General features: G+C 45.3%; 1 protein-coding gene across 3 annotated transcripts in view; it reads right to left on the reverse strand.

The window, feature by feature from the left end:
* The window catches only part of POLE2 (DNA polymerase epsilon 2, accessory subunit), a 32,212-nt gene extending 19,988 nt beyond the window's left edge, over window positions 1–12,224 (reverse strand). For 2 of the 3 annotated variants that reach the window (XM_028718890.2, XM_028719068.2), the window contains exons 1-8: window positions 12,066–12,224; window positions 8,512–8,612; window positions 6,817–6,892; window positions 3,543–3,620; window positions 2,622–2,715; window positions 1,433–1,507; window positions 688–771; window positions 416–472 (exon numbers count right to left, since the gene is read on the reverse strand). In XM_028718890.2, coding sequence (XP_028574723.2) covers window positions 416–472; window positions 688–771; window positions 1,433–1,507; window positions 2,622–2,715; window positions 3,543–3,620; window positions 6,817–6,892; window positions 8,512–8,612; window positions 12,066–12,136 — 636 coding nt within the window. In that variant the 5' untranslated portion in view covers window positions 12,137–12,224. Of the gene's footprint in view, window positions 1–415; window positions 473–687; window positions 772–1,432; window positions 1,508–2,621; window positions 2,716–3,542; window positions 3,621–6,816; window positions 6,893–8,511; window positions 8,613–12,065 lie in introns of those variants that run through there. The other variant, XM_028718978.2, reaches the window with a different exon arrangement.
* Window positions 12,225–26,266: the final 14,042 nt, after the last annotated feature.

Below are 26,266 nucleotides of genomic sequence, written 5' to 3' on the forward strand. Positions count from 1 at the left end.
TGTTTTTAATTAAACCTTTCCAGCTGTTTGGCTGCAAAAGCAGCAACACTCAGTGTCTGGCCATTTGAAACAGAGGAGACAAGTGAGGACTAGGTACTGTACAGGAATGAAATGCCCCAGTCCACAGGGTTAACAACTAGAAATCAACATGTGAAAAAAACGAAAAGGGAGTTGGAGAAAGGAAAACTTTGTAGCAGCTGGATGAGAAAAAAGAAAGCAAATTATTATTATTATTATTATTATTATTATTATTATTATTATTATTATACCCTATACAATGATTAAACTACAGGTAGGAAAAAAGAATTGGGGGGGAAAACAAGTAGAAAGTCCACAAAGAAATGCAAAAGGGGAAATCTGAGTTTATCTCACTGTTCAGTCTCTTTTCTTACTTAGGATGCATGTAAAAGGATATTGCTTTACTAATGTCCAGCTGGACAACTCCTGTTGGATCTTCCAAGAAAAATTTTCCCTTAAAAATATGGATAAAATAAGTTAGGGCCAAGCCATTCAGCTTCAAAACACTCCCGTTGAGGTCATGCAACTGTAAAAAACTATACTTCTGCTTATATTAGTTGAATATTTTGGACCATTCCCCTGGTCACATTTTAACACAAATCATGTGCATCGCCACCAGAACACTGAACAGCAAAGTCATCTTAAGAGCCTTCCTGTGGCCCGCCTTACCTCTTTCAGCTGGGTTATCATCCCCAGAACGATAACTTCCTTAACTTTAGCTGAGTTCCCCAAGAGAGTTTCTATAGTTTTGAGCTACAACCAGAGATAAATAAATTAAATTAGTTAAGGCCTGCGTTTCCCAGATTCATAAATTAGCTACACGGCCCTTAGAGCTACTTTACCCCCTTTCAATGTCAGTCCCTGGTGCCCTAATGCAAACGGCTTTCAGCGGTTTCTAAAGACTCCTTAGTTTGCTCTCGTGGGACGCGTGTGGCGCTGTGGTCTAAACCACAGAGCCTAGGACTTGCCGATCATAAGGTCAGCGGTTCGAATCCCCATGACAGGGTGAGCTCCCGTTGCTCGGTCCCAGCTCCTGCCCACCTAGCAGTTCGAAAGCATGAAGTGCAAGTAGATAAATAGGTACCACTCCAGCGGGAAGGTAAATGGCGTTTCCGTGCGCTGCTCTGGTTCGCCAGAACCGGCTTAGTCGTGCTGGCCACATGACCCGGAAGCTGTACGCCGGCTCCCTTGGCCAATAAAGCGAGATGAGCGCCGCAATCCCAGAGTCGGCCACGACTGGACCTAATAGTCAGGCGTCCCTTTACCTTTATCTTTAGTTTGCTCTCAGGAAAAATGGGAGCTGCTGTTTGAGAAACGCATGCCCAAAGTCTCCAAAATGCCTTCGTGTTGCAAGGTGCAGGATATACATTCTGTAAATATTTAAGTAAGTAAATGAAAACATTTTAAATTTTACCTGGAATTTACTTCTGCTTTCCTCTGCAGGCGCGCCAATAGCAGATGGTGTGAACAGTTCGTGCCTATGCGTTCTCTGCACAGTGGGAAACACAAGCCAGGTAGCAAGGGAAAGCACCGTGCAGTTAGGGTTAAAACATGTCCCCCCGTGCAATGATGCCCTCAAGCTATTATCTCACATTAACCACAGTCCTAGCCTACTATGGTTGGGATATGTGCTTTACAAGCTTGGTGGTAAAACGAAATGATGTTCCACATCTACAAAGTTAATTATTTGGAAGGAAACTGCAGTTGCTTGCTTAACATATACCGTATTTTTTGCTCTGTAAGACTCACTTTTTCCCTCCTAAAAAGTAAAGGGAAATGTGTGTGCGTCTTATTGAGCGAATGCAGGCTGCACAGCTATCCCAGAAGCCAGAACAGCAAGAGGGATCGCTGCTTTCACTGCGCAGCGATCCCTCTTGCTGTTCTGGCTTCTGGGATTCAGAATATTTTTTTTCTTGTTTTCCTCCTCCAAAAACTAGGAGCGTCTTGTGGTCTGATGCGTCTTATAGAGCAAAAAATACGTTAATCAACTCATGGAATTTGCTGCCACAGCATGTGGTGGCAGCCACTATTACAGATACAGTGGTACCTCGGGATGCGAACGGGATCCATTCCGGAGCCCCGTTCGCATCCTGAACAGAACGTAAGACACGACTGCGCATCTGCGTGTGCGCGGGTCACGTTTCGCCGCTTCCGCACATGATGTCATTTTTACCGCCTGCGCACGTGCGAGCGGCGAAACCCGGAAGTAATGTGCTCTGTTACTTCCGGGTCGCAGCGGAGCGCAACTCGAAAATACTTATCCTGAAGCGTATTTATCCCGAGGTATGACTGTAGTTTTAAGATGGGAATAAGCCAAATTCGTGAAGGAAGAGGACACTATCAGCAGCTGTCAGCCATGGCAGCTAAGTGGAACCTCCTTGTCCAGGGGTAGCATACTTTGCAATATCAGTTGCTGGAGGGCAAACAGCACAGAAAGGCTACTGCCCTCAAGTCCTTCTGTGGGCATTGGGAGCATCTGAGTGGCCCCTGTGGGCATAGGATGCTAGGCTACATGGGTCCTTGGGTCCGATTCAGCAGCACTCTTGTCGTGTACTTATGGCATTAACATGTATCTGATGGAGTATTTCCCCACTTTATCTTACCTGCTGCAAGATGATGTAGCGCTCACGAAACAGTTCTGCTTTATCCCTGGCAGAGCCAAATAAATTTGGAGCGGAATGGCCGGTCATTGAGAGGCTGAAATCAATTTTTACAGAGACTTGTGTAAAGGTGGATTTTAAGTGAGCACAAAAAGTGTGCACTAATAATAATACAGGACTGCCTCTCCTGGTCTGCCCCGTGGAGGACCTTCAGGCCCACAAATGACAACATTTTGGAGGTCCCAAGTCGCAAGGTGGTTAGGTTGGTCTCAACCAGTGGCGTAGCGTGGGTTGTCAGCACCCGGGGCAAGGCAAGTAATTTGCGCCGCCTAACCCGTGGATTTTAGCACTGCAAGTGCGAGCGCCACCACCCCAGATGTTGCGCCCGGTGCGGCCAGCCCCCCCTGCACCCCCCACGCTACGCCACTGGTCTCAACTATGGCCAGGGCCTTTTCAGTACTGGCCCCGACTTGGTGGAACGCTCTGTCCCAAGAGACCAGGGCCCTGCGGGACTTGACATCTTTCCGCAGGGCCTGCAAGACAGAGCTGTTCCACCTGGCCTTTGGTTTGGACTCAGTCTGACCCTTAAGTTTCCCTCCCCTAATGGTTTTGATCTATGGGCTACTATTAAGGTTTCCGAGTCACCTTCAAAGGTAGCCCCACATAGAGCGCATTGCAGTAGTCCAAGCGGGAGACAACCACAGGATGCACCACTCTGGCAGGACAGTCTGTGGACAGGAAGCGTCTCAGCCGGTGTACCAGGTGGAGCTAGTAGACAGCTGCCCTGGACATAGAATTGACCTGCGCCTCCGTGCTAAAATAGGGCACTAGGAAACCTTTGCATATTATAAGTCAAACCTGGTCTGAGGAAATGGGGAAACTTTGGGATGCCAGCTCTTCCGAAACTGCAAAGCAAGAACTTACGGGAGAAACTTCTTTCTTTCAGAATTGTAAACGTATCTGGGGATATCAAATGCTCCAATAATGTTGAAAATATGTTCCCTGGGGGTTAAAACAAAGACATACACAGTAAGGCACATACATATGAATGCATTTTAAAGGGGGGGGGAATCACTTTAAAAACAATTTGATTCATTATCCTACTGTATCTTATTCATGTATTTTCACATTTACAAGAAAATCACTTTACATTTGCTTGAACAGTGAGAATACAGTTATTTTGATTTTCAATTTATTCTAGCAGACACAAATAAACGGCTTCCCTCGGGGTTCAAACACTCCCCTGGCACAGCTCAAGGAGTTCAGAAGCTTTCCCTTTTGATTAACCAGTTTGTTGCATCCTAAGAACATCAAAAAATCCTTGTTGGATGAGAGCAAAGGCCTATTTTCTCACAGTAGCAAACCATTTGCCTATATACGAAGCACACAAACCGAATTATTAGCACAACAGCACTCTCTGATTCCCAGCAAGTGACCAGGAGCGTGCCACCTCTGAGGCAATATAGTGGTACCTCTGGTTGCAAACAGGATCCGTTCCGGAGGCCCGCTCACAACATGAAAAGAACGCAACCCGCAGTGGCGCACGGGTTGTGATTCACCGCTTCTGCGCATGTCATTTTGCGAGTCTGCGCATGCGCGAGCGGCAAAACCCGGAAGTAACCTTTTCCGGGACACCCGGGACGTCGTGGGACGTAACCTGAAAGAACGTAACATGAAGCAGACGTAACATGAGGTATGACTGTACAGCCACCCTGACTAATCGCCATTGATAGCAGTATCCTCCATGAATTTGTCTAAGACTCCTTTAAATCCATTCAGGTGGATTACCATTACTGTCTCCTATGGCAGCAAGTTCTATAGTTTAAGTGTGCATTGTATGAAGAAGGACTTTCTTTTTCTCCTTCCTAAATTTCCAAACATTCATCTTCTTTGGATATCCCCCAGGTTGCAGTGTGATGACTAACAGAGGGGATGTTTAGTTGTCCACTCCTGGACAAACTGTGATTTATCTTACTGATGGTTAGTGAAACTAAGCCACGGTTTATGAAGATGGCTTGCTTTCGCTAACCACAGCTAAATGAGCCATAGTTTATGGTTCAGATTACAAGCTTAGTGCTCTCCTACCTGCCCTCGTATTGATTTTACACGCAAGTAGAACATCTGAATAGGACTTTAAGTCAAAGAGCATTCCAGACTTACTGGGCTGTAGATAGATAATTTATTACGGTCAGAGACCAGCTTATAAAACACACTTGGGGGTACATTCCCAGAAAGAAAAAAGTTAAAGCAATGTACAAGAATAAATTTAAAATTTATAAATGCGATAAGCATATAAACACTTAAAACTTTAAGATAAGCTACCGCATAGATATGACCCAGAGTCACCCATGGAACCGAGTTTGGGGATTTTGTTCACGAACTAGTTTGAGTCGGGGGATGGTCTGCGCCTACAGATCTGTACAGTGGTGCCTCGCAAGACGAAATTAATTCGTTCCGCAAGTTTTTTCTTCTTGCGAGTTTTTCGTCTTGCGAAGCACGGTTTCCCATAGGAATGCATTGAAAATCAATTAATGCGTTCCTAGGGAAACCGCTTGCCAGGCTGGCGGTGCGGAGAAGGGCTTTTTTCCCCACGGCAAGCCTTCAGGACAGGTATAGGAACAGAGGGGAAGGCGCGCAGCGCTTCTCCTCTGTTCCCGGGGCTTGCGGTGGGAGGAGGGTTTTTCCTCCCCACCGCCAACATTCAGAACAGCATTTAGGACAGCCATCCGAAGGCTGGTGCAGGGAGAAGGTCTCTCTGCCCCGCCGCCAGCCTTCGGAGGAGCCTTCCGAAGGCTGCCAGTGGGGCGGAGAGACCTCCTCCCGCCGCCAGCCTTCGGAGCAGCCTTCCGAAGGCTGCCGGTGGGGCGGAGAGACCTCCTCCCGCCGCCAGCCTTCGGAGCAGCCTTCCGAAGGCTGCCGGTGGGGCGGAGAGACCTCCTCCCGCCGCCAGCCTTCGGAGCAGCCTTCCGAAGGCTGCCGGTGGGGCGGAGAGACCTCCTCCCGCCGCCAGCCTTCGGAGCAGCCTTCCGAAGGCTGCCGGTGGGGCGGAGAGACCTCCTCCCGCCGCCAGCCTTCGGAGCAGCCTAACAGGAAAAGGGCTGTATCCAACTGAGTCAGAGGTGGAATCTACACACACATAAAAACTGTCCTGAAAATGCTTTTTTTTAAAGCGTTTTTAAAAAACATTGAATTTTCCTTAAGGCTCATCATCGCGATCTAGTGTCACCTTGTATATTGCACTTAAAACACACTTAAAACTTATTATTTGTGGCTGTATAGCTGAGTCCTCTATCTCATTTAAATAACTGACAGTCAAGTTCATGGATTTTTTTAAAAAAAGATATTCTTCTTTTTGTTATTTGCTTATTTGCTTGTATAATTGCTTGGTAATCATACCATCAATGCATACTGTGTTACAGTCAAGCACAAGGTAATAAGAAGAAAAATAACTTAAATATAACCCATATGTATATGAGCAATAATCGCAACATAACTTATTCCTCCACTCTTATATACATTGACATTAACTCCCCTTTCACTCTTTCCCTGGTTTTCTATCTGGTATCTTTTCAAACTGCATTTTCTTACTCTACTAAATTGTTTCCATTGCCATACACTATCCCACTTTGTCACGTCTACTGCTGAGTATTTACACAGCCTGTTGCACTTATTTTCTTGTTATAGTATTTTTCCATATAACCTAAATATATTGTCAAATCTTCTTATAGTTTCTTATCGTCCTTATTTCCTAATCTGTTTGTCATGCTGGCGAGTTCTAAATAATCTAATATTTTAAGGTGCCATTCTTCCCGTGATGGTACCGCATCTGTTCTCCACGTTTGTGCTACCAGAGTTCGGGCCGCTGTAGTCACAAACATCCATAATGTTGTGGGGTTTCTGTTGTTATTATTCCCAGAAGGAAAGCTTCTGGGTTTTTAGGAAACGTTCTTTTAAACATTTTCTTCCCAATGCTATCAGCTAATGATCTCTGGTAAAAGCCACACAGTGCCCTAGACATGCCATTTTAATGTAAGAACAAGATTACAATTGCTCAGAGTCTAAATAAGGGGCTAGCGTTAATGAGTTTTAAATCTGAAATATCAGCAGGGAGGGCTACAAATGGCAATTAACTGAATTCGATGGCAGAAATGTTCCCAGCGGTTTGTTTACTCCTCTATGTGAATTGATGCCAACTTACATGGTCTCATCTGGGGACTGGCTGCACTCCAGGACTGCTGCTTCCACCATGGCTCTTTCAATCATATTACATGTCACTGAAGAGAACAATTCAAAAGATTAAAATGGTTTACAGATTGTTCTTTGTTGAAAGAAAATTATATGAAGATGATGTATAGATGGTATATGACACCAGTGCAGTTAGGAAAAATGTATAAAACTAGCTCAAATATGTGTTGGAAGTGTAAGGAAAAGGAGGGGACATTTTACCATATGTGGTGGGATTGTAATGAAATTTTAAAAAATTTGGGAAATGATATACAGTGGTACCTCGGGTTAAGTACTTAATTCATTCCGGAGGTCCGTTCTTAACCTGAAACTGTTCTTAACTTCAAGCACCACTTTAGCTAATGGGGCCTCCGGCTGCCGCTGTGCCACCGGAGCACAATTTCTGTTCTCATCCTGAAGCAAAGTACTTAACCCAAGGTACTATTTCTGGGTTAGCGGAGTCTGTAACCTGAAACGTATGTAACCTGAAGCGTACGTAACCTGAAGCGTACGTAATCCGAGGTACCACTGTACAATGAATTGAAGAAAATGTTCCATCTAACATTTGCTTAAAAATCTGAAGCATTTTTGTTAGGGATTGTAGGAAAAGACCTGCCAAAGAAGTTGAAAAATATCTTCATGTTTGCAACAATGGCGGCCAGAGTCTTAATAGCACAAGGATGGAAGACTGAGGAAATCCCTCAAGAATTATGGCAAGGGAAACTGATGGACTATGCAGAATTGGCAAAATTGACACATAAACTATGGGACAAGGATAACTGTGATTTTAAAGATGAATGGGAACCTTTTACAAAGTATCTAAAGATCCAACAAAGTGAATTGGACTCCTTGGCAGGCTTTGAATAAACACCCACAAACTTTTTATTGATAATAACCAGTTAGATAAATTAAGGATTTATACAATTTTGTAACATGCAGAGAATAGCATTTATAGAGAAACCAGAGATTGGAACTGAGGGAAGTCAGGGGGGGTGCAGGGAGGGGGGGTTGTTTTATGGTGGGGATTAAGGATTATATGTTTTAAGATAATATGTTTTGTTTAAATTCCTAATTTTTTTTTTTAAAAAAGATTAAAATGGTAACCTATGCATCTCCAGGCTAAAGAAGTATTTCACAAAGCATTTTAAAATACCATATTTTTCGCTCTATAGGACGCACTTTTTCCCTTCCAAAAATTAAGGGGAAATGTGTGTGCATCCTATGGAGCGAATGCAGGCTCCTTGGCTTCAGCGATAGCAACGCGAAGCCTCCGAAGCGCAGAGGGAGCACTTCACAGAAGGGGCGCTGAGCAGAGAGAATTTTTTTTTCTTGTTCTCCCCCTCTAAAACAAGGTGCGTCCTATGGTTGGGTGCGTCCTATAGAGCGAAAAATACGGTACCTTTGCTTCAAGAGAAATCATAGTAGAATTGCAATCTTATTAGCAATGAGATGCTAACTGGAACATAATCCTCTATTTGCTGGTTGCACATGCAGCCTTCTGACCCAAAGTTCTGCCCCTGCCATATATTGTGCCAATTATTAGATCCATAGAACTTTAACACATTTGATTATCATGAGCATCACATCCACATAAGGACGCCACAAAACTCTTAAGAATCCAACTTTCTTTTCTCTTCAAAGCATTTAAGATGACCAAAACTCTACTTACAAGGCTGCTTTTCAACAGCATCAATTATATTTTCTATCATGTCTTCAAGCTCCGATTCATTAACTGTCTGAAGAGCTTCTGTGAGATACTTGGTAGCTTCTCTGATTAAAGAATAAAGAACAAAATTAGTCAAGATGTGATTGAAATGATCGTAATAATGCACATGACGATGGCATACAGACGTGAACCTGAACACGAAAATGGCCCCCATTGAATCATTAGTTTTTCGACTAAAATACCTTGGTTCTCGAATGTAATCTGTTCCGGAAGTCCATTTGACTTCCGAAAACGTTCAAAAACCAAGGCGCAGCTTCCGATTGGCTGCGGGAGCTTCCTGCACTCAACTGGAAGCTGCGGAAGTCGCGTCGGACGTTGGGCTTCCAAAAAAGTTCGTAAACCGGAAAGCTCACTTCCGGGTTTGCAGTATTCGGGAACCAAAATGTACAAGTACCAAGGCGTTCAGTAACCAAGGTACGACTGTATATTGCTAATTTCAGCAGCGGGAGGGGACCTGCAGGCAGGGCCAGATTTAGGTTTGATGAGGCCCTAAGCTACTAAAGGTAATGGGGCCCTTTTTATGTCCAGCTGTCAACAACAAATTGTCGCTGCTTTTTGTGTTGAGTATATGCTATATGGTCATTTATGGACCTAATAGGTATCTAAAGTGGAAGACAGGAGTGTCTGGCGTGCTCTGGTCCATGGGGTCACGAAGAGTCAGACACGACTAAACGGCTAAACAACAACAAGGTTTCTAAAGCCATTTACACATAACAAAATATGTACTTTATCAAAGGAATTGTTGAACTGAAATACAATTTAGAAGTATATTAACAGTGAAATACAATTAAGTATATTAATAGTGAGATTTTTATTAAGCTCCAAGTTAAAGTGATTTTTTATTCATAACAAACTTAATAATGCAAACACTTTGGCATTTGGCAATAATCTAGTCTCTAGAAACTTGCTATAACATGAAATAATAATTGTAGGTTTTATTTGTTTTTTTATCTTATATTTTGGAAATGTACATCCGGGTTTGGTTTTTTCCTTTAATTTTTGGGGGGGCTATAGCTATAGCTAGTTTAGCTTATACGTAAACCTGGCACTGCCTGTGGGTGCCGAAGGAAGGGCTTTGTGGGAGCATGTGCCCTGATGACCTGATTTGGAGCGAGACTTCTTCCAGAGACTTCATTCAGCTGCTTTCCCAAGTAGTCATCGGCTGGACCTCTCTCCTCCTTCCTGAATTTGCCTAGCTCAGGCATCCCCAAACTGTGTCCTGTTGTCACTGACATATCTAGCTTGTTATCAGGGGAAACAATTTTGCCAGCCCTCTCCAAACCCAATGCGTTCTGGGAGGGAGCAGTTTTGCAAGAGTGACATCTATGTCTAAGGAAGATGCCAGGATTGGTGGCAGCGGGTGGGGGCTCCTTCACAACTGACAAGTCTAGCTTGTCATCAGAAGGAATGATTGTCATGAATCCCTTTTAATGCTTCCCACCACAAAATCAACTTTAAAGGTGCTGCCTTGTAGAGATCCTGCTTAACCTCTAACAAGCACCAAATGTGGGTAAAAGCCTCAGCGCCTAGGGCTTGCCGATCAAAAGGTCGGCGGTTCGAATCCCCGCAGCGGGGTGCGCTCCCGTTGTTTGGTCCCAGCGCCTGCCAACCTAGCAGTTCGAAAGCACCCCCGGGTGCAAGTAGATAAATAGGGACCGCTTACTAGCGGGAAGGTAAACGGCGTTTCCGTGTGCGGCTCTGGCTCGCCAGAGCAGTGATGTCACGCTGGCCACGTGACCCGGAAGTGTCTCCGGACAGCGCTGGCCCCCGGCCTCTTGAGTGAGATGGGCGCACAACCCTAGAGTCTGTCAAGACTGGCCCGTACGGGCAGGGGTACCTTTACCTTTACCTTTTTACATTCTCAAGATTCATATGAATATATACCCATAGTAAACATGGGTTCACAAATGGGTGTCTAGAGCAAAAACCATCAGGGACGCAAGGAAAGAACTATTGAAGCCAAGGGCTAAAATCAAGACCTGGATGTGCATGCTGGGTTTAAATTAAGTACGCAACTAATTTTCTGTGACTGCATGTTTCTGCTCTGGGGCACCACTCTCATGCCTGAAGTTTTCAGACTAATTGCCCAGAAAACACATGGAGATTTGTAAGTGATTCCGTTTTCATCCACCCCAGAACTGCGGAAGGCGTCCTTGGAGGAAAACCACTGTAGCTATTCCTTTGGAGCAGGCATAGGCAAACTCAGCCCTCCAGATGTTTTGGGACTACAACTCCCATCATCCCTAGCTAACAGGACCAATGGTCAGGGATGATGGGAATTGTAGTCTCAAAACATTTGGAGGGCTGAGTTTGCCTATGCTTGCCCTTGGCCATGTGAGCTGATGGGGGTGGAGTCCCACAACATCTGGAAGAAATAAAAATAAAATAAAATAATTGTCCAGTAGCACCTTATAGACCAGGCATCCTCAAACTCGGCCCTCCAACTGTTTTGGGACTGCAACTCCCATCATCCCTAGCTAACAGGACCAGTAGTCATGGATGATGGGAATTGTAGTCCCAAAACATCTGGAGGGCCGAGTTTGGGGATGCCTGGCTTAACTCTTTTTTTCTAACAGCTTTCTAACCTAGTACGTAGAAACCTTTCTCACATCTTGCAGCACCAAATTCCCCACGGTCCTTGCGACCTGTGGCTGATGGCAGCCCTTCCAGATGTTAGATTAAGGTAGGTAGCCATGTTGGTCTGATGCAGTCAAAATAAAAATAATAATTAAAAAATTGTCCTGTGGCACCTTATAGACCAACTAAGTTTGTTCTGGTATAGGCTTTCGTGTGCATGCACGATTTTAATGTTTGATGCATTACTGTATTTTAATATTTTGTTGGAAGCCGCCCAGAGTGGATGGGGAAGCCCAGCCAGATGGCTGCGGTATAAATAATAAATTATTATTGTTGTTGTTGTTGTGCGGCATAAATAATAAATTGTTGTTGTTGTTGTTATATAGTTGGTCTATAAGGTGCTACTGGACCATTTTTTTTATTTCTTCCAGATGTTGTGGGACTCTACCCTCATAAGCTCACATGGCCAAGGGCAAGCATAGGCAAACTCAGCCCTCCAGATGTTTTGAGACTACAACTCCCATCATCCCTGACCATTCGTCCTGTTAGCTAGGGATGATGGGAGTTGTAGTCCCAAAAAAAAACAACCATACGGAGGGCCGAGTTTGGCTCTGTGTGCGCCGCCCCAGCGTTGCCTGTCCATTTCACACGAGGAGACACCAAGTCCTCAGATATGGCGAAAAAAGATCCATTCTTTGCACACACACACACCCTTTCTCATCTCTTTCTCAGCCACCTGAGGAGCCGCAGGGGGGAGGCGGCACCCGCGCGCGCCTGGGGCTGCGTTCACACGTACACGTGTACACGCACCCCTTCATTCAAGGGGCGTGGGTTGTGGGGGGCAGAGTCTTGCTTCCCCCCCACCCGGACCCCGGGGTGTTTCTGCCAGAGAGGGTCCCCCTTCTTTGCCTGCTACTCACGCGCGGAGCAGCAAGCCGTGCATCTTGAAGGCGGCGCCCACTTTGCCCCTCAGCTTCTCCGCCGCCGCCATCTTGAAAGGTTTTCCCGCCAAGGCCGAGGCCGCCGCCTCCTCCTCGTCCCTCGTCAGCCCGGCCCCTTCGGGAGGAGGGAAGGCCCGCCGCGGCGCCTCCGCCTCCGCTTCCTTCACCCCGAAGGGTCCTCTGCGGAGGCTGGCTGGGCTGGACGGGGCAGACGCATCGTCGTCATCCGAAATAATTAAATATAAATAATAAAAATAAAAGTGCAGAGAAATATATGCATTTCCAAGATCTGCATCTGTTGTTGTTGCTGAGTCGTTTAGTCGGTTCCTGCATTGCAGGGGGGGGTGGACTGGATGACCCTTGGGGTTCCCCTTTCTACTTTACAATTCTATGATTCCCTGAATGGGCAACGCACAAGTCATGGATGCTTTCGTTGGGACTTCTGCATTGCAGGGGGTTGGACTAGATGGCCTTTGGGTTCCCTTGTTTAGTCATCTCCGCCTCTTCGTGTGGACCAGAGCATGCCAGGCACTCCTGTCTTCCACTGCCTCCCGCAGTTTGGTCAGACTCGTGTTTGTAGCTTCGAGAACGCTGTCTAACCATCTTGTCCTCTGTCGTCCCCTTCTCCTTCTGCCCTCCATCTTTCCCAACATCAGGGTCTTTTCCAGGGAGTCTTCTCTTCTCATGAGGTGGCCAAAGTATTGGAGCCTCAGCTTCAGGATCTGTCCTTCCAGTGAGCACTCAGGGCTGATTTCCTTCAGAATGGAGAGGTTGGATCTTCTTGCAGTCCATGGGACTCTCCAGAGTCTCCTCCAGCACCAGAATTCAAAAGCATCAAAAGATAATTCAAAATATGCTGTCTAGGTTTGTCATTGCTTTCCTCCCAAGAAGCAGGCGTCTCTTAATTTCGTGGCTGCTGTCACCATCTTCAGTGATCATGGAGCCCAAGAAAGTAAAATCTCTCACTGCCTCCATTTCTTCCCCTTCTGTTTGCCAGGAGGTGATGGGCCCAGTGGCCATGATCTTCGTTTTTTTGATGTTGAGCTTCAGACCATATTTTGCGCTCTCCTCTTTCACCCTCATTAAAAGGTTATTTAATTCCTCCTCACTTTCTGCCATCAAGGTTGTGTCATCTGCATATCTGAGGTTGTTGATACTTCTTCCGGCAATCTTAATTCCGGCTAGGGATTCATCCAGCCCAGCCTTTCGCAAGATGAATTCTGCATATAAGTTAAATAAGCAGGGAGACAAAATACAACCTTGTCGTACTCCTTTCCCAATTTTGAACCAATCAGTTGTTCCATATCCAGTTCTAACTGTAGCTTCTTGTCCCACATAGAGATTTCTCAGGAGGCAGAATAGAGTGGGACTATTACTTCCTTTGATCTGGACACTAGACTTCTGTTGATGCAGCCTAGAATAGCATTAGCTATTTTTTTGCTGCTGCATCACACTGTTGACACACTGTTCAGCTTGTGGTCCACCAAGACCCCTAGATCCTTTTCACATGTACAGTCATACCTCGTTACGTTTGCCTCGGGTTAAATCTTTTCAGGTTGCGTCCCGCAGCGACCTGGAAGTACCAGAAAGGGTTACTTCCGGGTTTCGCCGCTCGCGCATGCTCAAAATGATTGCACGCACACACACAAAAGTGACGAATCACAACCCACACAGACACGAGTCGCGTTCTGCTCATTTTGTAAACGGGGCTCCGGAATGGATCCCATTCACAACCAGAGGTACCACTGTACTGCTAGTAAGACAGGTGTCCCCCATCCTATATTTGTGCACCAGGTTTTTCCTTCCTAAGTGCAGAACCTGACATTTGTCCATATTGAAATTCATTGTTAGCTTGCGCCAGGTTCTCATTTTGAATTCTGATTCTGTCTTCTGTGGCATTAGCTACCCCTCCCAGTTCGGTGTCACCTGCAAATTGGATGATGTGATAGGAATTTTATGGTCTTAGATATATGGCAACGTTCATAACCACACGTACATAGATCAGCACAGGAAAGCCAACCTGGAACCATTTTGATTCCCAAACTGACCAAATGTTGTCTCTGCAAGGTCAAACTGGAAAAGTCTCCCCATTGTCTCTCTCCTCACAAATCCTGTCTCAAGGATATGTCTGTTTGAATAAGGTGTGAGCCTGTGACCTGGCCCAGGAAATAAGTATTTTACCACTACAAAAGAATGGCCAGGCTCCCCGGGAAATCCAATCAAGTAACTTGCCAGACAGGAGATAAACTGTAACAAGAGAAAAACAACATTTAAATTTCTGTGATGTAGGTGGGATGTATCTGAGGGGTGGTCTTAGATTACACCCCTTCTGTGATGTATGCATAATGTTTCTGGGGGTGGTCTTGATCTAGATAATGGGAATTTCAAAAGTCTTTATAAAGTCTTGCACACCATCTTTCTGGGTCCTCCTCCTCTCCTGCGTGTGAGGGAGCACCCTGTTGCAACAGATCAATAAAGATCAAGCTTACTAGCTGCTTTGCTTCTCAATATTCTCTGGTTGGCCTCTGTTATTTTCTCCTACCAATAGGGAACCTATGTAAGGACTCTATATGGGCTCTTGGATACCCCATAAGGGAAAAGGGCATATTTTTATTTACAACAGATGGCGACCACGCACGAAGGGACTTTTGGTTACCCAGATTCTGGAAGCGAGGAAGGACTGGTTATCCAGCGCGCACCAGGCAGTTTGCCAGGAGGAATAACCAGTCTTCCATCGATCCCAGGGTCTGGAAATAACTGGAGGTTCAGCGGGGCTAACCAGAGGAAGCAACGCTTGATCAGGCCGGCCTTAAACAACCAGTCAAGAGATCCCGGGATCACCAGGACAGCGCTTGCGAAGTGAGTATGAGTAGGAAAAACGGGTAGTGGGGTGGGATTCTGAAAACCACAGCAAACCTATACTTCTCAAATCCTTACTTCTTTCCTCACTTTAACTCTTGAAAAATTGCCTTCTCCTCCTTTCTGTCCTCTTGATCTCAACACCAGCCCTAGCCCTTCGGAGTATGCCCAGGCACAAGGTTGTGTGTGATTTCTTCCACTTAATTCTATATGCCAACCTATTCCTTCGGAGTTTTGCCCAGAAAGGTTGTGCAATTTCTTCTGCACTGAGAACTATAATTCCCAAAACTATAACTCCCAGCGCAGCCGCACCTCTGCCATGGCGATCTTTGTTAGAAATGACCTGTGAACAGAGAACGCAAGGGCGCTGAATTCCTTTCCATCTTTCATATTCCAGAGTCTCAATCTGGCATTGCAAGTGTGCAAGCGTTCAGTAGGGACTCTGAGTTAGATTGTAAGAGGCAGGGAGGTTGCTGTGGGTTGTAGAATAGAGATTAAGTGAGGTATCCCCAGGTTTTTCCCCTCGGAGATTTGTCCAGGTATCCCCAGGTTCCCCTTCGGAGATTTGTCCAGGTATCCCCAGGTTCCCCTTCGGAGATTTGTCCAGGTATCCCCAGGTTTTTCCCCTTCGGAGATTTGTCCAGGTGTCCCCAGGTTTTTCCCCTCGGAGATTTGTCCAGGTGTCCCCAGGTTTTTCCCCTTCGGAGATTTGTCCAGGTGTCCCCAGGTTTTTCCCCTTCGGAGATTTGTCCAGGTGTCCCCAGGTTTTTCCCCTCGGAGATTTGTCCAGGTGTCCCCAGGTTTTTCCCCTTCGGAGATTTGTCCAGGTGTCCCCAGGTTTTTCCCCTTCGGAGATTTGTCCAGGTGTCCCCAGGTTTTTTCCCCTTGGAGTTTTGTCCAGGTATCCCCAGGTATCCCCAGGTTTTTCCCCCTCGGGGTTTTGTCCAGATTTCCCCTTTTCCGGACCCTTCGGAGTTTTGCCCAGGTCCAAACCCCTTTTAATTGAAAATGGGTGCACCTCAATCAAAAGAAAAATAGTCCTCAGACCCCTGGCGTGAAAGAAGCCCAATTGGTGCTTACTTCCCGCCTGGACTCTGACAGAAACGTTTTTCCTGTGGTTAAATTGTACTTAGGTAACATCCAGCAGCTGCTTATCTTAAATGTGCCATCTAAAATAAAAATGCAAGCTTGCTCCAAGTTCTAAATCTAAGAAAGCCATGTTGAACCTTATCAATCTTAAACAAGACAAAAATTGAGAATGAAGTGTGCAAATGTTTGTTATTTGAGAGAGGCTCTAAAAGAGTTTTTCTCCCAAGTGGTAAAATCCTGTATACGTGCTACTTGTGTTCTGAAAGGAGGATTACCCCACCTCCTTCCTCTAGTTTAAGTGAGGAGAGTGATTTTAAGTCTAATGGTAAATGATGTTGTGTTGTAACTTGAGTTTGTGAGTACACCTGTGTTCCAGTCTATTTTGGAATGTGAAGTTAACCTAATGTTTCTGCTGCAAAAGCCTAGTTGAGCAAAATTGCTGTCTCAAGCTAAAATGCAGTGTATGTATTTCATTAAGCACATGCCTATGAAAGTATGGTGTTCTTTCTAAGAAAATTGTTATTAAATGTAGAGGCTTCCATGGCCAGCAAAATTCTATGAGTCCAGTCCAGATATCAGTCTCTATAAGACTTCCTGGCCTCTTTTCTTAGAAAATGCCCCCCCCCCCATTTCATTCTGTCTCTTTCAGGTTTTTTTTCCTTCTTACTTCTGTGCCAGGTAAATTTACTCCCGAGTAAGCTTCCTTTAAAGGAAACTGCAAGGGGGGGGGCATAGATTAGGCTTACTACTCCTCTGCAAGCTCAGGAGAAATTGTTCACTTTTGTATTCCTTTTAAATCAAATCTATGGCTGTTTTAATTATTTGTGAGTGGTTATATCAATTGAATTAACTTTGCTTTATAAGAGACCCTCTCCCTATCTTAGGAAAATGTTCACTTCAATCTTCCTTTAAAGATAACTTCTCTAGGAACTTGCACTCTTTAGTCTAAGGAAGTAAACTCTCACTCAAACTAGCTTCAAGATCTGCTAAAAGGGTGTTCTGTATAAAGTTGGGTACTTTTATTTTCCTCTTCCTTAGTACATGATATGCGCATGGCTTGTGATAGGTGCATGGCTTGTGGTCTCTTCCCCAGTTGTGTCTGTACATAAGAATGTGTGTTTCTGGTAGTACAAATCTTGCTATGAACCCTGTATTTTAGGGTTGGACTAGATGACCCCAGGTCCCTTTCAACTTTCCCAATTTATGGCTGATGAGTTGAAATTCAGCCCAGATTTGCTCTTTGTTTTTAAAAGGTGAGGGGTGAAAGCCGTGATGTTTTTGAAGCACAACTGGTGATATCAAGCATTTGAGTGATTACAGTATTTATCATTTTGTCTATTATTTACAAAAATCAAACTTAAAAGTCTATTCAAAGTTTAAGCACATAAAAATTCATATAGTCAAGTAGAATGAGCCTTAACCATCCAACCTGTAAATAAAGGACAGAAAAATTTGTCTGCAAATGGTGAGGCTGGAATGACTGAGAATATTTAAAATAATAATAATAATAATAATAATAATAATAATAATAATAATAATATCCTATGAATTCTGACTCTGGCCATTTCCCCCATATATAAGGGCGTGGCATTGTTCCGCGAATAGCCAGAGGGATATTAGCCCTTTCCTGTACATAAAGGAAGCAGTCCTTTGCTTGGGCTGCAATTGCTAGCTTTGGTGAATACTTGAATTGCTGAGTTTCTCCTTTTTGTTTTAAAATCTAACCCTATTTTTAAAATCTACTCCTTACCCTTCCCTTCCCTTCTTCAAATTCTAATTTAGCCAAAAGATGCAACATTTTCAATAGTATAAAAGGTTTGCTGAGACATGAACTCTGCACATGCACAGAGGCTAGATCAGCTTAAAAGAGAGAGAGAGAGGAAGGAGGGGGGAGAGGAGGTTTGGAGAGTGTGCTGCGGGAAGAAACCTATTCAAATTTCCTTGTGTGGAACTTGGAACCATTGGGGGAGATCATCCTTGATGTGTCTTTTGCTCCAGGGGCTAATTAAGACAAAGGGGTTGGGTACTGGACCATCAAGGGTCAAGAGGTTGCCAGGTTTCAGGTCTTGACATGCCGATTTCTTTTCACAGGTAAATATCAAAGCACTCCCACTGTGAGTTCCTCTCTTGAGTAGTTTGCCTCCCCAATGGGATTTAAATTTTATAACAGTTTTTTTTGTGTGTGTGTATATGCCTATGCATTTTAGGAACAGCATTTCCTGACAGACTTCTCACATGAAATAATTTCCCCTTTTAACAGGATATGTGAACCCCATTAACAAAGTGTTTGTCCCTTCTTTTCTCCCACAGCACAAATGATAATGAGGGGATGCAAACAGTGATTTAAATACTCTATAAAAAGTAATTGTATTTGTATTTCTTTTGTCTTTCTTCCCTTAAAGCCAAACAGTCACTTTCTTTCTGTTCAGCAAAACAAGTCTGAAGCCCTGCTATATTAGTTGATTTTCCTCTATCTCTGACACTTTTTTAGGTTACAAATAATCTGTTTTTCATTTATTAATCAGTTTTTCATTGGGTTGTTAGAATGCCAAAACAAGTTACTTCAGGTGACTTCAGGTTAAAAACAAAAAAACACACACACAAAAACAAATTGTGTGTCTTAGCATTTATTTATTTTTGGTTCCTCATAGGTCATTGTGTGTGTGTGTGTTTTACTTTGGGGACATGTCCATCACATGTTGAAAGTCATTTTCATCAAGTTCTACTTATCAGATAGTACATGCTGAATTTGAACCTTTTTTCCATTGTTTTCCCATTTTTTTTCAGTCCAGTGGTAATCTGTGTGGTTTTGATAATATCTTATTATTATTTAATAATAATTCTTTTCTAAATTTGATGTCTTTGTGTCAAGTATGTTTTCATCTGACTGGTAATCTAATTTTTTGCTTTCTTTTTTATTTTTTAACCTTTGTTGTATTTTTTACAGTTCTCTTTCTATACACGTGGAGTAATTTTTTATGTAATAATATGGGGGGGAACAACAAAAACTAAGTGAAGGAAAGCAAACAAACTTAGCAGATAATAACAGTAATTATATGAAAATGTGATAATAATATTAAAATGAGTAAAATGCTTAACATGCTAAGATTTTATTATTTGCAGCTAATAACTCAAGGAGATTGGGGGGGGGCTTTTGCCCCTTCTTTTTCTAACTGTCTTTTAAGTCCCTAAAACCCCCGCCCCCTAACAGGATGTCACTTCTACAGATGTGTTACTACAGACCTATGATGAAAAAGCTTCGCCACCACCTGCAGCAACAGACACCAAAGTTTTCAAAGTGCCCACAGCTATCTTCTTTCAAAGGATATAGACTGACGGGGGAGTGGGGCTGACAAAGGGGGGAGGAGTTGAATTGCAAGGACATTTTCTCACCTTTGAACCTCAAGACTGTGCTCCAGCATTGAGAAGATACATGTGTAAAAATATCACAATTGTCTCAAGATATGCAACTGATACTTAATTAGTTTATTTTGTATTATGTGTTATTACGTAAGGATGTTGAAATGTGTCTGACAGTGTGTTATTTCCACAAAGGGGGGGGGGGGGCTATTTTTGTGTGTAATTGTTTTTATGTTTAATGTCTTATTCCTTACACCCCAGTGGAGGACTCTCATACATTTTATACTTTCTAATAGCTCACACTATTGTGTAGTCCAATGTTTAGATCAATTTATAACCACATTTCATTGTTCCACCTGGCACTATGCCAACCTTCCCTACCCATTTAAAAAAAAAAATGTGCCAAAACTTGCTTTACCAAGGAGAAGCTTCTAAGAAACATGAAGGTGGATATGCTTTGATTTAGCAGGAATGATCCCTTATAGAGTTAAATTGACTTATTTGGACAAGTGCCCTTTAAGAATGGGTTTGTTTTAACAGATTGGTTTGAAAAGTTGAGAACCATGGGGCAAGAAAAAAATTCAAATTGGACTCAGTTTGAATTGGGCAAGTGTATCCAGGCTGCAATTAGCTTTTTGGTCCTTTAAGTGCAAGTGAGCAACTTCCCATGAGTGCAAGACCACAGCCTATAATAAAATCCCATAGAAAGGCCAAGGCCAAGGCATCTCCCTCACGAGATGTCCAAACCTGTGCCAGCTATGGTGAATGCCAGGCGACATGGTTAAATGAAAGCCCCGAGGGGATTCAACAGACAGGATGTGTTGCTGTAGCACTATGTCAGTGTGAGACCACAGAAGAGCTAGCTTGACACCTGAGAAACACACAAAAATGGCGAAGGACAAAACACCAACTGCATTTTTCAGTCATTAGTGGACCTTCCTGCTAGGTGTAAAGCATAGAACACTATTGAGTAAATAGTCTCTCCCAAAGTGTTAGAATGCCACAAGTAATTTAGTAGCAAAATGCAACATGTGTTATTTTTATATGATATATTTATACAAAGACATCCAAAGACATCCATTTACAATATACGATGTTATTATTTGTGGGGCAAAAATTTTTAAGAAAAATTCTAGCCCCAAAGGGGGGATAATGTGATAGGAATTTTATGGTCTTAGACAGTGTTTCCCAACCTTTTTTGGGCAAAGGCACACTTGTTTCATGAAAAAAATCTCAAGGCACACCACCATGCCAGATGGGGAAAAGTCACTTTTTACTTATGTAAAAAAAAAAAAAAAAAAAATAGTAACAGCATAGAAGGTAATGGTTATCTCTTTGATGTCTGATGGGAGGGCATTCCACAGGGCGGGTGCCACTACCGAGAAGGCCCTCTGCCTGGTTCCCTGTAACCTCACTTTTCACAGTGAGGGAATTGCCAGAAGGCCCTTGGCACTGGATCTCAGTGTCTGGGCTGAACGATGGTGGCGGAGACGCTACTTCAGGTATACTGGACCGAAACCGCTTAGGGCTTTAAAGGTCAGCACCAACACTTTGAATTGTGCTCGGAAAGGTACTGGGAGCCAATGTAGGTCTTTCAAGACTGTCGTTACGTGGTCTCGGCGGCAGGTAGCAGCGCTCACAGCTTACGGACTGCACCGTGTAACAGGTGTCTGGCCCAGCAGCCTAAGGCGGACAAGCCACTGAAACAGGCATTCAGAATCCATTCATTTCATAAAACCTGCAGGGCTCAATCTCTGTGTTTGTGTATGTGTGTGTTTCTGTTTTGCCCAAGGGTCTGGGGGTGGGAGAGAGCTCTTTAGCATGATGCTTTTAAAACAATTAAATTATCAACAAACAAACCTGATGATACGAATAGCAACGTCAGGTGCTACAGGGGGGGGGGGGAGAAGGGGGCCTACTCAGAAGTAAATACTGCGTCCAGGCGCAATTAGCGCTGATTTAAGGTGCACCAAGACTGCCTAAAAACCTCACCAAAGATATGCAACAAAGCGCTTCGTTGCAGAGGGGAGAGTTTGTGCACCGTGGAGGCTGGAGGGCTTCTATTCTACATGCGGGGGTTGGGGGGGCGAGGAAAATGTGCTCCGTGGTGGGGCGGGGAAGGCAAAGTTGCAAAAGCGCCCTGCTCCTTCTTCCGCGGAGGGAAACGCTCCTGCGGAGGCGAGAGGCAGCGAGGAGGCGACGAGGTGAGGCTTTTGTGAGGTAGGGAGAGGAAAGACGGGGGAGGGAACCCAAGGAGGATTTGCACGAGAGGGAATGAAGGGGAAACGCGCCTCCCACGTGGAGCACTTTTCCCCGGGAAATGCACGGGGTGGGGTCGTGGCTGATCCGTGCTGCGCGCTCGCGTCGTGCGGCCCAAAGTGCTGCAGGATCGCCAATGCAAGACCCCCTTTTAAAACCTCCCCCTCCCCCAGCTCTGGAAAAAAAGGGGGAAGGGGATGGCGTCGGCGTCGGGGTGCGGAGGCTGCCCGTGCCCGGCCAGGCGTCGGTGGCGGTGTCAGCGCTGCTGCAGTGGCTGCTCCTCCTGCGAGCAGTGAGTGGAGCGCAGCCGCAGCGGCGGCGGGGGGCGCGCGCGCTAGGGCGCAAGGCTGGCGGTGGCGGCGGGGAGCCCGGCGGAGGAAGGAACTTGTCCCTTCCCTCTGGACTCGCGCCCCCCGCAGATGTTGCGCCCGGTGCGACTGGCACCCCTGGCACCCCCCCACGCTACGCCACTACTCCCACGGCACACTAGGCAACGTCCGGCGGCACACTAGTGTGCCGCGGAACACCGGTTGGGAAACACTGGTCTTAGATATATGGCAACGTTCATAACCACACGTACATAGATCAGCACAGGAAAGCCAACCTGGAACCATTTTGATTCCCAAACTGACCAAATGTTGTCTCTGCAAGGTCAAACTGGAAAAGTCTCCCCATTGTCTCTCTCCTCACAAATCCTGTCTCAAGGATATGTCTGTTTGAATAAGGTGTGAGCCTGTGACCTGGCCCAGGAAATAAGTATTTTACCACTAAAGAATGGCCAGGCTCCCCGGGAAATCCAATCAAGTAACTTGCCAGACAGGAGATAAACTGTAACAAGAGAAAAACAACATTTAAATTTCTGTGATGTAGGTGGGATGTATCTGAGGGGTGGTCTTAGATTACACCCCTTCTGTGATGTATGCATAATGTTTCTGGGGGTGGTCTTGATCTAGATAATGGGAATTTCAAAAGTCTTTATAAAGTCTTGCACACCATCTTTCTGGGTCCTCCTCCTCTCCTGCGTGTGAGGGAGCACCCTGTTGCAACAGATCAATAAAGATCAAGCTTACTAGCTGCTTTGCTTCTCAATATTCTCTGGTTGGCCTCTGTTATTTTCTCCTACCAATAGGGAACCTATGTAAGGACTCTATATGGGCTCTTGGATACCCCATAAGGGAAAAGGGCATATTTTTATTTACAACAATGAGCATCCTCAGGACGAAACGTGCTAAGAGGAAGGCACGCTTGGCAAACCCTCACTGTGATCAACTCCCGCCTGGAAACCAATGTCCCCACTGTGGAAGGACATGTGGATCCAGACTTGGCTTCCATGGTCACTTACAGACTCATGGAAGACAATTTTACTCTGCTTTGAGTGATCGCCGGAGGAGGATGAGCATCCCAACTCCTTCATCCAAGTCATTTATAAAGACATTGAAAAACCTGTCCAGGACAGAACGCTTCCACTTTTCCCCAGGATGACGAGTAACCCTTACTGGACACTGGGTTATTTATTTAACAAGATTTATATACTGCTTTGAAATAGATCGCACTCCTCTTCTTCCCTTTGGCAAACGACTGTACTGTTGAAATGGCAACGAGATCGCACTGGCCTATTTATTCTGAATGTTTGTGATGCCAGTAAAGGTTTGATGATGATATACTGCTTACTTTAAAAAAAATATTAAAAAGTTACAGTGGTACCTCGGGTTAAGTACTTAAATTCGTTCCGGAGGTCTGTTCTTAACCTGAAACTCTTCTTAACCTGAGGTACCACTTTAGCTAGTGGGGCCTCCTGCCAAAGCACGATTTCTGTTCTCATCCTGAAGCAAAGTTCTTAATCTATGGTACTATTGCTGGGTTAGCAGAGTCTGTAACCTGAAGCATATGTAACCCGAGGTCCCACTGTACTTGGTTTTCATGAAATAATGCCCTTTCCATGTGTTACTTCATTAACTTCTATCATGTTGCCTCTTACTCGCTATTTTCAATCTGAACTAAAAAGCTTCAAACGTCGAACCCTTTCTTCATAGGGATGCCGCTCCAGCCCCTCAGTTTTTTTGGGTTTCCCTTTTCTGGCCCTTTTCCCTGTTGAATGGTCTCTTTAAATGTGGAGGATCATTATTGTGACCACAAGATGTGTGGTCAGAGCAAATAACAAGACCGTTTTACAGCTGTGAAACAGTATAGCAGGTGCTGCTAAGTTGTGTTAATTAAGCTGTGTCAGCAATTGGGTATAGAGTGGTACCTCAGGTTCAGTACTTAATTCGTTCCGGAGGTCCGTTCTTAACCTGAAACTGTTCTTAACCTGAAGCACCACTTTAACTAATGGGGCCTCCTGCTGCTGCCGTGCCGCCGGAGCACGATTTCTGTTCTCACCCTGAAGCAAAGTTCTTAACCTGAAGCACTATTTCTGGGTTAGCGGAGTCTGTAACCTGAACTGTATGTAACCTGAAGCGTATGTAACCCAAGGTACCACTGTACAGTGGTGCCTCGCAAGACGAACGCCTCGCAAAACGAAAAACTCGCAAGACCAAAGAGTTTTCCGTTTTTGAGTCGTTCCGCAAGACGAATTTCCCTATGGGCTTGCTTTGCAAGAAGAAAGCCCAAAGGGAGATCTCCGGGGACCTCTTTTAAATGCTGGCGGTGGGGAGCAAAGCCTTTCGCCCCCCTCCGGCCTTCAGAGGAGGTCCAGGAAGGCCGGCGGGGGCCGAAGGGCTTTGCTCCCCACCGCCAGCATTTTAAAAGCGGTCCGGGATAGCAGGGAATTGCGCTGCGCTTTCCCGGACCGCTTTTAAAATGCTGGCCGTCGGGAGCAAAGACTTTCGCCCACCGCCGGCCTTCAGAAGAGGTCCTGGACCTCTTCTGAAGGCCGGCGGGGGGCAAAAGTCTTTGCTCCCCCCCCCCGCCTGCCTTCCCGGGACAGCGGAGACTTCTCCGCTGTCCCGGGCGACCTTAAAATGCTGGCGGGCGGCAGCGAAGCCCTCCTGTCCCCGGAGCTTGCGGGGCGGGAGGTGGGGAGAAGGGCTTTTCTTCCCACCGCCAGCCTTCAGAACAGCCTTCTGAAGGCTGGCGGTGGGAAGAAAAGCCCTTGTCCCCCCCCCCCCCGCCTTCAGAAGAGGTCGGGGGACAGACTGTCCCCGGACCTGGTCTGAAGGCGGTTTCCATAAGAACGCATTGATTGATTTTCAATGCATTCCTATGGGAAACCGTGCTTCGCAAGACGAAAAAACTCGCAAGAAGAAAAAACTCGCGGAACGAATTAATTTCGTCTTGCGAGGCACCACTGTAGTATATAAAGAGCAGCACCTAGCTCTCTCATTACCCTGGGGGATGGGTTGGTGGTTGGGTCATGTTTGTTGATATATTTCGTGTAAAAGGAGGTTTTGCTTTTGTTATTAAAACCTTGTTGAAGTTATTTTTGAGCTCCTTGTAATGGGTGGTCTCCCCAGCAAGCTTTCTGCAGCGCAACTCAACTGCAAATAGCCAACATTCCCAACCCTTTTTTGGATGAGGCGACCCCATGGCGCCGGTATTTCCAATGCGGCTGCGCCAGAGGCCATTTCGTTTTCCTTTCCTTTTTTTAAAAAAAAAATATTTATTCAAGATTTTTCACATTTATCACCCAACATATATAATCCCATACCCAACAGTACAGTATACAAACACAAAAGAGATAATAACAATACATACATAAAAGAAAAAGAAAGAAAAAGAAAACAAACAAAATTGTAACATCATATCAAGGTTCTTGGTATTCATGCTTCCCTTACTTTGGACTTCCTCACATCTTCCATTCCTGCTTTCCAGGTTTGTAAAATTCTTTACAGCAAATTATCACCTTATTTTAGTTTCTTATTTGTATTTTTCCCCATATTATACCTCTAATTTTAAATTTATTTTCCAAACACTTAAGTACTTAATTAGGCATAATTTCAACCAATATAAAATTAACTTTTTTCTCCAATTTCACCTATTCTCAGGTTCTTATTGGCTAACTCAGTGTTTCCCAACCAGTGTTCCGCGGCACACTAGTGTGCCGCGAGACGTTGCCTGGTGTGCCGCGAGATGTTGCCTGGAGGGAGGCGGGCGAGTCGGGCGGCGAGAGGTGGGGCGGCGGCGGCGAGGAGAGGCCGCCCAGCGCGGGGCTCTCGCCGTCTGCCTGCCTGGCTGCCTGCGTGGCGCTGACATCACGGGGCTGTAACGTGCCCCACATAGGCACACGCGGGGCGGCGAGCGAGCTCCCTCCCACATCCCATCGCCGCTCGCTTCGGCCGGCCTACTGGGCTGTCGCAGGCGGAAGGCCTGCGCATGCGCGAGGTTTTTGCGCCTTCGGGATTCCCTTCACGCCTTCCTCCTCCCGGGTCCTTGAGAGCGCGGGAAGCAGCAGCGCGAGACCGGCGTTGAGCCTGGTAGGTATTGCGCTTGCCAAGGCAGTCATTTGGGAAATGAAAACTTGCAAAGCAAGCAACCAGTTCAATCTGAAGTACGTGTATGCTTAATATCCTGTATCTGAAACCTGTTCTGCCCCCTCCCCCACACTTGGTGCCATTTTCATCTACACATGCAGCAGAGTAAGTTGACCCAGAATAGTACCAATTCAGATGGCAGAT

This window comes from Podarcis muralis, chromosome 1, assembly GCF_964188315.1.
Source record: "Podarcis muralis chromosome 1, rPodMur119.hap1.1, whole genome shotgun sequence".
NCBI classification, from domain to species: Eukaryota; Metazoa; Chordata; class Lepidosauria; order Squamata; family Lacertidae; genus Podarcis; species Podarcis muralis.